The sequence below is a fragment of the Lepidochelys olivacea genome (assembly GCF_965140295.1).
Source record: "Lepidochelys olivacea isolate rLepOli2 genome assembly, chromosome: 3".
Classification (NCBI taxonomy): domain Eukaryota; kingdom Metazoa; phylum Chordata; order Testudines; family Cheloniidae; genus Lepidochelys; species Lepidochelys olivacea.
In genome coordinates, this window is record NC_140413.1 from 176,403,757 (window position 1) to 176,417,110 (window position 13,354).

General features: G+C 40.5%; 1 protein-coding gene across 1 annotated transcript in view; it reads left to right on the forward strand.

The window, feature by feature from the left end:
* The window catches only part of EPAS1 (endothelial PAS domain protein 1), a 149,034-nt gene that overhangs the window by 112,406 nt on the left and 23,274 nt on the right, over positions 1-13,354 (forward strand). The window contains exon 7 of the mRNA XM_084623541.1: positions 13,229-13,335. Coding sequence (XP_084479667.1) covers positions 13,229-13,335 — 107 coding nt within the window. The remainder of the gene's footprint in view (positions 1-13,228; positions 13,336-13,354) is intronic.

The following is a 13,354-nucleotide window of genomic DNA, read 5'->3' on the forward strand; positions in this document are numbered from 1 at the left end:
AGCGATGAGGAATCACTCCCCAAAGATGGAGGAGGAGAAGCCATGTACCCCCAAGGCTGGGAGGATTGCAGCCACCACTCCCAGGAGGAAATGTAGGGTAGTGGTGGTTGGTGACTTTCTTTTGAGGGGCACGGAGGCACCCATCTGTTGCCCTGACATGGCATCCCACGAGGCATGCTGCCAGCCAGGGGCCCATATCCGAGATGTTACGGAGGGATAGTCGAGGATCATCCGGCCCTCTGACTACTACCCCATGCTACTCATCCATGTGGGCACTAATGATACTGCAAGGTATGACCCTCAACAGATCAGAAGTGACTACAGGGCTCTGGGAGTAAGGGTGAAGGAGTTGGGAGCACAGCTTCAATCCCTCTGGTCAAGGGTAGGGGCTCAGTCAGAGACAGATACATCCTGGAGGTGAATGCCTGGCTGCAAGGATGGTGTCGCCAGGAGGGCTTCGGCTTCCTGTTCCAGGAAGAAGTACTGCTAAACAGAGATGGGGTCCACCTATCGAGGAGGGAGACAAGCATATTTGGATACAGATTGGGCTTTAAACTAGGTTTGAAGGGGGCACCAAAACCTAGTTTGGGGTGACCAAAGCCCACAGATAAGTCAAAAACATGGAGATCTGGGAGAACAGTCAGAATTTGGGGGGAGCATGGGCTGTTATAGCAGGGATAATGGAGAGACAAGACAGAACTTGGGGTGGGGGAAACAAATCAGTATCTTAGATGAATGTATAATAATGCGAGAAGTATGGAGAATAAGCAGGAAGAACTTGAAATGCTTGTAAATCTGGTGGGATAATATGTATGACTGAAATATTGGTATAGAAGGGAACAGCTTGCACAGGAAGGACAGGCAGGAAAAAAGAGTGGAGGTGTTGCCTTACATATTAAAAATGTATACACTTGGACTGAGGTTGAGATGGAAATAGGAGACAGACTTGTTGAAAGTCTCTGGGGAAGGATAAAAGGGGTGAAAAACAAGGGTGATGTCAGGGTAGGGGTCTACTGCAGACCACCTAACCAGGAAGAAGAGGTAGATGAAGCTTTTTTTAAACAACTAAGAAAATCATGCAAAGCCCAGGACTTGGGGGTGATGGGGGACTTCAACTACCCAGACATCAGCTGGGAAAACAACACACCAGGGCACAGATTATCCAACAAGTTCTTGGAATGTATTGGAGACATTTTTTTATTTCAGAAGGTAGAAAAAGCTACTAGGGGAGAGGCTGTTCTAGGTTTGATTTTGACAAATAGGGAGGAATTGGTTGAGAATTTGAAGTGAGCTGTAGCTCACGAAAGCTTATGCTCAAATAAATTTGTTAGTCTCTAAGGTGCCACAAGTACTCCTGTTCTTAAAATGGGAAATGACTGCCTAGGAAGGAGTACTGCAGAAAGGGATCTGGGGGTCATAGTGGACCACAAGCTAAATATGAGTCAACAGTGTAACACTGTTTTAAAAAAGCAAACATCATTCTGGGATGTATTAGCAGGAGTGTTGTAAGCAACACACAAGAAGTAATTCTTCCGCTCTACTCCACACTGATGAGGTCTCAACTGGAGAATTGTGTCCAGTTCTGGGTGCCACATTTCAGGAAAGATGTGGACAAATTGGAGAAAGTCCAGAGAAGAGCAGCAAAAGTGATTAAGGGTCTAGAAAACGTGACTTATGAAGAAAGATTTTTAAAAATAGGTTTGTTTAGTCTGGAAAAAAGAAGACTGAGGGGGGACATGTTTTCAAGCACATAAAAGGTTGTTATAAGGAGGAGGGAGAAAAATTATTGTTCTTAACCTCTGAGGATAGGACAAGAAGCAATGGGTTTAAATTGCAGCAAGGGAGGTTTAGGTTGGACAATAAGAAAAACTTCCAACTGTGACAGTGGTTAAGCCCTGGAATAAATTGCCTAGAAAGGTTGTGGAATCTCCATCATTGGAGATTTTTAAGAGCAGGTAAGACCAACACCTGTCAGGGCTGGTCTAGATAATACTTAGTCCTGCCATGAGTGCAGGGGCCTGGACTAGATAACCTCTTGAGGTCCCTTCCAGTTCTATGATTCTATAAAGAGCAATGTGCCTCACGACTATCAAAGCCATAAATTGATCTTGGTGGCAGACCTGTGGGGAGCAGGAGGCTCTCCACTGCATTGTAGCATTCGCCCATCTCCCCCAGATTTTATTTTGGGAGTATTTAAAAATGAGACCTCAAGCTGTTGATACTTGCCCTTCAAAGATTCACTGTCTTTAAAACAAGGCTATATATAGACACAATTCAGCCCTTGACTTGGAGCTTTCAGTCCTGCCTTATATAGCATGAGTTGCTTTACAGGGCAGGTTTTTGTAACTTTACTGCCTTAGTAACACAATAGCAGGTGCTGAAAGCACTGATTTGCTGTCTCCTCTCAGCTGATTTTTTCCTTAAAGTACTTCACAAGAGACACTGGTTTCTCTCTATATGTTAGTGGATAGTTATTTTGTGTGTGTTGTTCCTCTTTTATCGAGGTGATAATATAATTGTTAGAAATGTGAAATGTCAGCACAGAAAAGGAGAAGTGAGAAACCTCACACCGAGTATGTATCAGTTTGGTCTCAGGAAATCCTTGTGGCTCAGTTTTCCTGTCCAGTGGTGGATAAACTTCATCCAACAGAAAACTCCTCAGCAGCACCAGAAAAATGAAGAACAATCAAAAATCCCTGCCAAGACCCATCAAAAGCAACAGCCTGGGCAACCTGCATGGGGGAGGACTCACACAAGAGAAATAAATCCAGTTCTGAAAGGAAGTTGGAAGAAGAGGCATGTGCCAGTCCCAAGCCTAACTCCCTCCAAGATACCCAGCCACTTCCAGATCAGGCAGTGAGGCAAAGAGACTGGCACAGCCCAGCTCTCCAGCAAGCCTTCGTGCTTCTTGCCAGACTTGGATTATTCTTCTAGGAGTTTTTCTTTTCTGGAGCAAGGTTGGGGAGTTTGACGGGCATTTCTTGAATTTGGTTGTTGTCTTGTTTTAGGGTCCTGCTGATGTGCTTTCTGCTAGGTGAAGTTTACAAACATCCTTGAGAGAAACAAGCAGCCATAAGGAATTCCTGAGACACTGTTGCATAGAATGTGTGATGGTTCAGAGAGGTGGCTTGATTGTGGTCTGTAAGTACGTACACAAGAATATTTCTGTTAGCAGAGGGTTCTTTAATCTAGCAGACAAAGTCATAGCCAGATCCAGTGGTTGGAAGCTGAAGGTAGACAAATTCAGACTAGAAATAAGATGCCCATTTTTAGTGAGAGTAATTAATCATTGGAGCAACTTACCTAGGGTTGTGGTGGATTCTCCATCACTTGGAGTCTTTAAATCAAGATTGGAGGTCTTCTTCCTTCAAGATATGCTGTAATTCAATGACAAGTTATTTAAAATTGATGCAGAAATCATTGGCTGAAATTGGCCGGTGTTGTACAGGATGTCAGATGATCACAAGGGTTCCTCCCAACCTTAACATTTATGAACTTGTGTGCCTAATTGTATTTTGGGTTTCAGTGGCATTTGCATACCTTACCAATTACATTTTCAACCTGATAGAAACATTGGAGTGGGGTGCGGGGAAGACTTCACCACAGTATTTTTAGCCCTTAGCCTTGACCTTTGAGAAGTCAGTGTGTCTTTAATGTCTCTTGGAATTACAGACCAAGGAAGGAAAAAGCCACCTGAAAATAACACACATTATGAACAGAATTGTTTGTAAGTGGAATGTTTTGTTCTGAGAGATCCGAATTGGATGCATCATGATAGTTCTTAAAACAAAAATGTTTGCTCATGATCTAGTTTGGACAAAAATAATGCAGCCATTCAACCCTTTTTTCACAGGCTAGTCACTACTTATAAGTCATTAAAAGCATCCCAAGGGGCTTATGATGGGTTGCCCCCCTTTAAGGTGCCACCTGATGTACTGGGATACAACTGAGCCCACCTGTTCCAACAGCCTGGGCCCCCTTTATTCTTTCCTGCTGAGCCAGGCTCTTAAGCTTCCTCTAGCATACACACAGGCAGGGCCACACCCAGCTGCAGAAAGACACAGACACCAAGATCAGCTCTGGGAAGACTCCGTTTAAGGGACTTGCCCCAGCAATCAGGTGCCCACCTCTCTTGGAGTACAGACCCAAAGGTATATTGTCTTGCACTGTATAGAAAGATCTGCACAGTGCAAGCTCATAAAAATTCACCCTCTCCCTCAATGTGAAGAGAGAGATGCACAGCTTCTTGCCCCGCCCCCCCCAGATATGAATTGCACAAATTGGGTTATGTTATAAACAAAATAAATGTATTAACAATAAAAGGCAGATTTTAAGTGATTATACGGGATAGCAAACAGAACAAAGCAGATTACTGAGCAAATAAAACAAAACATGCATACGAAGCTTAAGATCTTAAAGAGACTAGTTTCAAGAAGTAATTTCTCACCCTAAATGTTGTTTTAGATAATTTGCAGAGTTTCTGTAACGTAGAGTTCCAGTTATTTCTTCTTACAGACAGGACCCCCTGTCTCAGTCTGGACTCACCCCTGCCTTTCCCCTCAGGTTAGCTCCAGGTACTTTCAGCAGTCTTTCTTCTTGGGTAGGCAATGGAGGAGAGTCCAGATTAACCCCCTCCCCAGCCTGAAAAGGGATTTACCTAAAGTGGAAAACCTTAGTTTGATCCCCATCCCCCTACAGAGGAAAAGTACCAGCAATGTCGAAGGTGATATTTTGTATAGGTGACAGGACCACTTGACCTGGTAGTGTCACAGCTACATCCCAGGATGCCTCTCAGGAAGGAGAATTAGTATCTTCACAGTCTTAATGTTTCTTCGTAATGGCCCATCAAGGCTGTGATGGCTGCTTGTCTGGTGGGTGTCTCCCAGATACACACACAGTTGTAATTGTTACATAGTCAGTATTCCTAACTTTAGATACAGAAAGGATACATGCATACAAATTGGATAATCACATTCAGTGCATCATAACCTTTCCAATGATACTTTACAAGACCCATGTTGCATAAAATATATCTTAGGCCATATTCATATCATAACGATATTTCTATGAAGAATATGGGGTGTAACATCACAGGGCTGAAGCAACAGCACCTTGTCATGACTTCAGTTGCCACATCTCCATGTCATGATATCAAAACATCAAAAGGCATCCAACTTGAGGGCATGTTGCAACAGTTTTGTCTTGAAGTCTAAACAAAGATGACCATGTTCTAATGGAAAATAGGTGCCATGAGTTACACTCAGAAATTGGCTCTTCTCTTACAGTAGTCTTCATGTGTGTGCAATACAAAAAACAGTCAATACCACTGTACCTGAGAAAGTATGCCATGACTGGCTGGCTGCTGTGAAAATATTCATTTAGCAATTTTCATTTTAAATGGTACTTAAAGTTCTGTTTATGAATCTGGTTTTGACCGGTGAAGGATGGTCTCCCATTATCATTATCTCCCATCATGATAACAGTAGATAAGGGGCAAACCTCTACACTCATCATGCTCCTAGGTTTCTTAGTAGCAATTGAAATTTCTACTTATGGGATGTTTCTCTTCTGCGTCAGACATTTGGTAGGGAAAATCCTTGAAATGGTCTGAATTTTTCTTGAGGCCTGTACTGATGGGCGACCCCTCCTGTACCAATAGGACACCTCTGGAGTGTACTGTAAGATTCATTCCTCTCTTGTGACCTATTCAGTATCTGCTTGCAGCTGCTGGGACAAATTGTGAGACTTAATGATATAAATTGCAATTATGAGCAGAGAGCAATCAACTCTGTTTATCTTTGTATCACACACAACACCACTATCACCCAGCTGTCCCAATATCTGGCCAGTATCAGCACATAGATGAGAAGTTGTTGACTGGAGCTAACTTCAAACAAGATGGAGGTTACACGGGGAAATTTACAGGGAAATACTTAAAAGAGCTTGTCACCTCCGTACTATCTCCTCTAATTGAGGATGTCTATCTCCAGATTATTTTAACAATCTACAGTATAGGAGTCCTTCTACACTCCTCACTCACACTAGAATTTCTCATAGCACCAGCCACAAAAAACACTTTTTGTGGCTAGCTAGAAAACTTTGCCCCATCAGTTACTAGAATGATCTGGTCTCAATCATATGTCCTCATTATCTCCAGATTGGATTATTGCAATCAGTATGCTTTTTTCAAGGCTTCCTAGAGGCACACCTTGACTGTTAACCATTGATAATGACTCTATGGGAATGGTTTTCCAACCAGGTATACACCCACCTTATAGTAGCCCCATCCAGGTTGTAGTTCCCTAGTTTGTTTATGAGAAGGTCATGCGAGGTCTTACTAATATCAAGATATACCATATCTACCGCTTATCCCCTCTCCACAAAGCTTGTTACCCTGTCAAAGAAAGCTATTAGGTTTGACATGATTTGTTCTTGACAAATCCATGCTGACTATTACTTATCACCAAGATACTTATATTTGTAATAACTGCCAAAGATCATGCGAATCTCAGATTGAACTATTCAGTCACATGAGACATTGCAAACCATGTACCATCAACCATCATAGGCTGCAATTCCCACCGTCTCTCGCAGATGAAAGGATGCCAACAATGAACAAAAAATTTGGACAGCACTCCTGCTGATACTTGCTTTGTGTTCTCAGTTAACATTTGTATTTCAAAGGTTACATGGCTGCCAATTAGAGGAATAGTAGTAATTTTAGTTGAGGTGTGAGTAGTGGGAAAGAACTTTGCTATCCCTTCTACCTCTCTTTTAAAATGTAAGTATTTATGGAATTTTTCTTTTGATGGACTGCCTCTTGTGTTTTATGACCTCAATCCTTCTCTCAGTTACGTCTAAAGGGCCAGGTTCTGAATTCAGTTATTCTGGTAATAACATATCTCAGAATCCAGTAAAACAACAAAGAGACATGCACTGATCCCTGGAAGCAGAAATGTGACCCAATTGCTATTTTATCAATGTAGTTTTTAGAGCTGTTCTACTCTTTCCTTTTTTAATTGTAGTAAAAACATTGTGGGATATTAGTGACACACAGCAAGGCTTTGTGGTTAAGGCACAATACTGGAAATCAGATGATCTGGGGTCTGTTCCTGGATCTGTCAGGCACCGATTGACTGTGTGACCTTAGATAAGTCACTTCCCCTCTTTGCCATTTAGTAAAATGCATGCATGGAAAATTCCCTACCTCAAAGGCTGTTGTGAGGCTAAGTTCATTAAAGGTGAACTGTAAAGAACTGTTTTTATTAAATTGGGCTTGCACCCTGTTTTACTTCTTTACTCAATGAAGGCTACACTCAGAAAGACCTCAAGACTTCTGGAATATGCTGCTCAAACAGTTCACGTTTGTTTCTACTGCCTATCCCTCCCTTCTCACATTTATCTCCAGATTTCTTCTCCTTGTCCAGATCTATTCTGCCCCCAACAATCTTCTATTCATTGAACTTTCTGAAAGTTTGCACTTTTATTAGAGAGAGGTAAGGGACTGACTATGTGTACACAAATTTGCAGATGGACAACAGGGTTGAGGTCTGTTATTTCTCAACTCTATATATTATTTATTTAAAACATTTTTGCTGTTAACAAGCATGTTATCTCTGGAGACACTAATCCACAGTTTGAGAACTGCAAAACTAAGCATCTCTGATGGTATCTTCTACACTGAGCACTGAGTCCCATTGGGTAGATAGAAAGATTAACCTAAATAATATATACAGAAGCCCCTGGAACCCCATAAGATTGGGTCCCTAATCCATGAACTATTGGAACTCATTTACAAAACTTTTCTTAAACATTACATGAATATATTGTCTCATACTGTAGATTTAGAATTTGTAATCCCTATTCCATGATGAGATATCTTTGAGCTATAATGTATCTTAATTAAAACTATCTTCAGATAGGTTTTTTTCCCTCAAAAAGCATTTAATCAAAAAAACCTATTTAAATTTAAAAAATCCTATTTTTTAATTTTTTTAAAAAATATAATGGATTTTTATTTACCCTGGTTGGGAGCTGCTTGCTTCCTATGGGCTCTTTTCTCTTCAAGCTGTAGGAGCCAGCTCCTGTCATGGATTTTGATACCCTGATGGAGATGATGGCGCCACTTCTTACAATCACTTGCCAATATTTCCCATCAGTCAGGATCAATTCCAAATTCCTCCATATCTCACCTGCATGTGTCTTTATAGCGAAACTTGGGACATTCTGTTGTTCTTGTTCTCTCTGATAGCTCCCTGTACAGCATGTCCTTGGGTATGTGTCAGTCTTCCAACCTACTCAGATGGCCCAGCCAGCACAGTCATCTTTACTTGAACTTGGCTGCCACACTTGGTAAATTTGCCCTTTGAGAACTTCTGCATTGGTGACTTTATCTTGCCATTTGGTGTTGAGTATGTGGCATACGTGGAAACTGTTTAACCATTTCTCCTGATGAGCATAAGTTGTCCATATTTCCCCACCATACATGAGAGTGCTGAAGACACAAGCTTGGTACACTAGCATTTTGGTCTTGATGGTAAGCTTTGAGTTGTTCCATGCTTTTTTAGTAACTCTGCTAAAGGTGGTGGCAGCCTTTCCAATGCGAACATTTAGTTCTTCATCCAGTGAGAGGTTGGTGGTCACTTTGGAACCTAAATAGCTGAACTTTTGGACTACTTCTAGCTGATTTGCATTTAAGGTGATCGAAGGATCTTGTGGAACCCCCTGTCCTAATACAACCATTTCTTAATGCTGATGGTGAGAGCAAATGCCTGACAGGCACTTGAAAGGCAGTCCATGAGTTCTTGTAGTAGATCTTCATCGTGGGCTATAAGGGCATCATCATCAGTGAATAGAAGTTCCCTGATTAGCACCTTTTTGACTTTGGCCTTTGACTTAAGTCAGGACAGGTTGAAGAGTTTCCCATCTGATCTCGTGTGGAGATACACTCCATCTTTCATGTCCTTAAATGCACAGTTCAAGAGTACTGAGAAGAAGATTCCAAAGTGTGTAGGGGCAAGAACACATCCTTGCTTCACTCTGCTTTTCATCTCAAAGATGAAAATACACTAAAATAAAATGTGCTATCTATCCACAGCTTGAATGAGAAACAATTTTCTGCCTAGTGTTCAAACCCAAAGTAATAAGGATTTCTTAGTTTGTATGTAATGATTGATTAGTCCCATGGAGCATACATACATATCTTTTCCTTTTATTTTTCTTTTCTCCCCCTCCTTCCCACATCACACTTCCAGAAAAATGCTTTCCTCCTTGATTGGTTGGTTCAAGCTAACTACTTGCTACTGTACAATTTATTGTGCTCTGTATGTTCATCTGACATTCTGTACAATCAGGAGATTCCTGTGGAAGCTATTCAGAGTAACTGGAGGATTTGTCTCAAAAACTAAACTATAGCAGCTCCCCAATAGCATTTTTGACACATACATTTAACCTATTTGCTGCACGCCATGTTCTTTCACAAAATGTCCAGTAACTTAAAATGGAGTTATGGGCTGTGTGTGACGCAGCACTGGTGGTGCATTTGGCATCACATCTGATGCATAATGTGGCATGGAATTGGATAATCTAATTTTCATCTCTGCAAAGGCTGTAGCCTATGCGCTTTAAGATTTTGAAAATTAACAGCGCCAACCCCTGCCTGCCCCCAGAATGCATGAAACGGTTCTGCAACTTTAAGTAAAGGTTACTCCTGTAACAACTAGAAGATACAGAATTTCTGTAGTGCATACTACGGTACTTCTTATTTTTTTTTAAAAACCCATGAAGCTCTTTCAGCATATTTTAGTTTTCTGAAAGGTGAGAGAAAAAAGAAAAATCTCTTGCTTCAAACCTTTTCAATTAAGTACAGTCACACTGTACAGGACAGGGTTTAAAGAGAAACGCAATGAAGCCTAGAACTGTTAACAGATTAGTTAACAAGGGAGTACAGTTGATTTAGCCAATTTAAAAAAAGTAGCTATATTAAAACTTTAATACTTGAGTAATATTTCAGTGTGATTTAGGATGTTTAGAATTTCTTTCTGTTCAATATTGTTCTTTCACAGCATGAGTGCAGTTCTCTGATACTCAGCCTCTTGAGAGGATTTTTTTTTAATATATTGTTTGTACATTTTAGCTGATCTCAGCAAAAGGACACTGACACGCCCGTTGCCAGAGACACAACAGTTTAATCCAAAGATTACATCTGATCTAATTCAATTTGACATCCTCACTGGAGGCTCATACTACAAGAGATGGTGCTGTAACATGGAACTACAAGAAGGGGATTTTTGTAATGAGGAAGTTAGCTAGAAACTGATTGAAAGAGGAGTTAGGGGATTCAAATCCACGGAACCAGCATGCAGCTAGCTAAAAATGCCATGTTTGAATTGCAGACAAAATTATGCATTACTACAGCACTAGGGACTCTCATGTCAATTTCACTGGTGTAACTCAATTTAAGATGATGGAGTAATTTTTTATTTACACTGGCATAATTGAGATCAGTGTCTATCCCTTGCTTTACTGTTAAACTTTATTTCTTTCCCCTCCTGTCTCTAAATCCATATTTGAAGACTAGGGTTAAATCCCAAACTTTCTGAATTTTAAAAACTTGCCCCAGGTAATGGGGTTGCAATCCCACCTGGGTTGGTTGCTAATTCTGTACTAGTGGTTTAAAATTTTTAAGGATTACATATTCAAATTAGTGCACATGGCCAAATTCTGTGGCCAGTTATACCAACGCATCTCCATTGAAGACAGAGCAGACTTTGATTGGTTTTATTTATATTAACCTATTTGCAGCATTCATAATTACTTTGTGAGTCTCATGATATTTGGTATTCTACTTAAAGTCCTGGGTCCTGTGAGAATTTCAGCTTTAATTAAAAAGTAAACTTCTAGCCCTCCTGGTTGCAGAGGAAAGCTTGCAAATATGATCCAAGTACAACATAAAGGTTCAGAAACCAGAAGGCAAACAAAAAGAACCCTAGATGTATTATTTTAAAGTCATCTTATTCTTAAGCCTCTCTCATAATTTTGGAGGGACCTAACTCATGATTTTTTAACGTTGGCATTGGCAGTGCTGTATTTGTTCACTGACTAAGCGAATTAGTAGAAAACAATGTTTTTCAAACCCACACCACTCTGACATATTTGAAGAAATGTGATTTACAACGAGCAGAATCAATGCACTGGTGGTTACTTGTATATTCATAGAACAGGATGAATTGGCTTATCCTGTGTATGTGGAGGCATTTACAGGGCCAAATTCTGGCAGAGCATTCTCCATATGCACTGGCCAGGATATCCATGATTAGCAAGTGGGGTGCAGGGCACACGTTCTCCACCCCAATCATGGGTCCCCCAGATATGTGGACAAACAGCTCTGTAGGCTTCCCACAAAGGAGCCAGACCTGATCCTATTTACACCAATGTAAATCTAGAGTCATCCCAACTGAAATCAGAATCTGGCACATGGATTTTTCTGGGACAACATAAAGGGGTCACAAGGGATGTGGGCCATATATTTATGTGTGTAAAGCACCTGACTCAGCAGTGTCAGCTATCAAACCGTATACTAAAGCACATAGTTTATTTGTGGTACTAGCGTGGAGGAGGCCTTGCAGGTGGCTGCCTTGTACATTAACTTGGCTCTTGCAGTATTTATGTGTACCTACTTTATGGATGTTTATGGCTTAAGCCATACTTTTCCCTAGAGCATTGGAAAAACACTCAGACCAACAGCAACCCCTCCCAAGCACATTTATACAAAACTGAGAGTTTGCTTCTGCACTTGGTTGTGCTGCTTGTAGGTCTGTGTGACTATTAATGTTAATGGCAATTACGTGCGAGAAGAGAGACTGAGTATTCATTGAAGTCTGAATTTCCTGGCTTTGTCATGTTTATGACAAGCTAGGAGTTAGTCGATTGTTTTTTGTTGTTGTCTGTTAATTTCCCAGTTTTTACTGCAGTTTGTTTAAAGAATTGAACAAGTCACCCAGGAGTATTATGGATGAAACAATAAATAATAATGGTTCCTTAGAATCTCTGCAGTAGATGTGACTTTGCTGTTGGATGTATATAGGGGGTTTTCTCATTAACTGAGGTCTACTTTGTTTCATGTTTTTAATAGATGAATTTCTGAATATTTTTCATGTGACAGTTACATGCACTTCAAATTTAATTCAGGAAACACTTATTTAAAATTAACCCACCCAGCCAGTAAATATTTATTTTGATATGTCTACTCATTTTGAAGACTTTTTAAAATTTCTCCGATATGCCGAGCTAAATCCTTCCTAAATACTTATTTAGGTCCTTTAAGAAACTTCTGATTTTTGAGATCAGACTTTCACAATTCTATCTGTGTAAACCCTGCATAGTGTGTGGATTCCTGATCCTAGTAACACAGTCCAAATATCCTCATGGATTTTTTGTTGAGAAACATTACTGAATAAGCAGAGCAGCTATTTTTTTAAAAACTTACTGTCTCTCCCGGCATTAGTTTACTGTGTATTTTGTTTTGATAAATGAAATACCAAAAGCAATGAGCTAATCCCTTGCTACAGTTCAGTTTTTAAAGTCAAAACTGTAAGAATTATATAAGCAGAGTAGATAGCCAGAGGGCAGGACCTTCTATTCTTTGCACACACTGCTCCTGATGTGGAGGATCAGGCCCATCTGGAGTAATAGACAGTGAGACAACTTGTAAGCAATGATTTGCCTGTAGTGAGTTTTCCAGCTGTTATGGAACTCTTGGCGAGAAAATAGTGTTTTTAATGGCTGCCTTAATAACCACTATAGAAATGAATGATAAAAGTATTCAAAGGCTGCAGAGCTAAAGGTAGCACTCAGGCTTGGGCTGGAGCCAAGGCAGTGAGACCTCATAAGGGGGAGGATCTCAGAGGCCAGGCCTATGCCTGAACGTCTACACTGCAGTTTTATAGCCCGAGCCTCATGAGCCCAAGTCAGCTGATCTGGGCCAGCTGTGACTGTGCTGTGGGTCTTTTATGGCAGGGTAGATATACCCTAAGTATGGTAACAGCAGATCATTATTAAGAATATTGTATTTCCTAATATGTTCCAGAAAGAAATCCCAGTGTGTATTCTTTGACATCATATTTCAGATCTATTGCTATAAGGACTTAAATTAATGGCAGCACTTAAAATATATAGAGACATTGTGGAGTAGGAAAGATCTAATAAAACCTTTTTTTTCTTGGTCAAGAATTACTGAATTGATTGGATACCACCCAGAAGAGCTACTGGGCCGTTCTGCATATGAATTCTATCATGCCTTGGACTCAGAAAATATGACTAAAAGCCATCAGAACTGTAAGTCATGTTGATATGT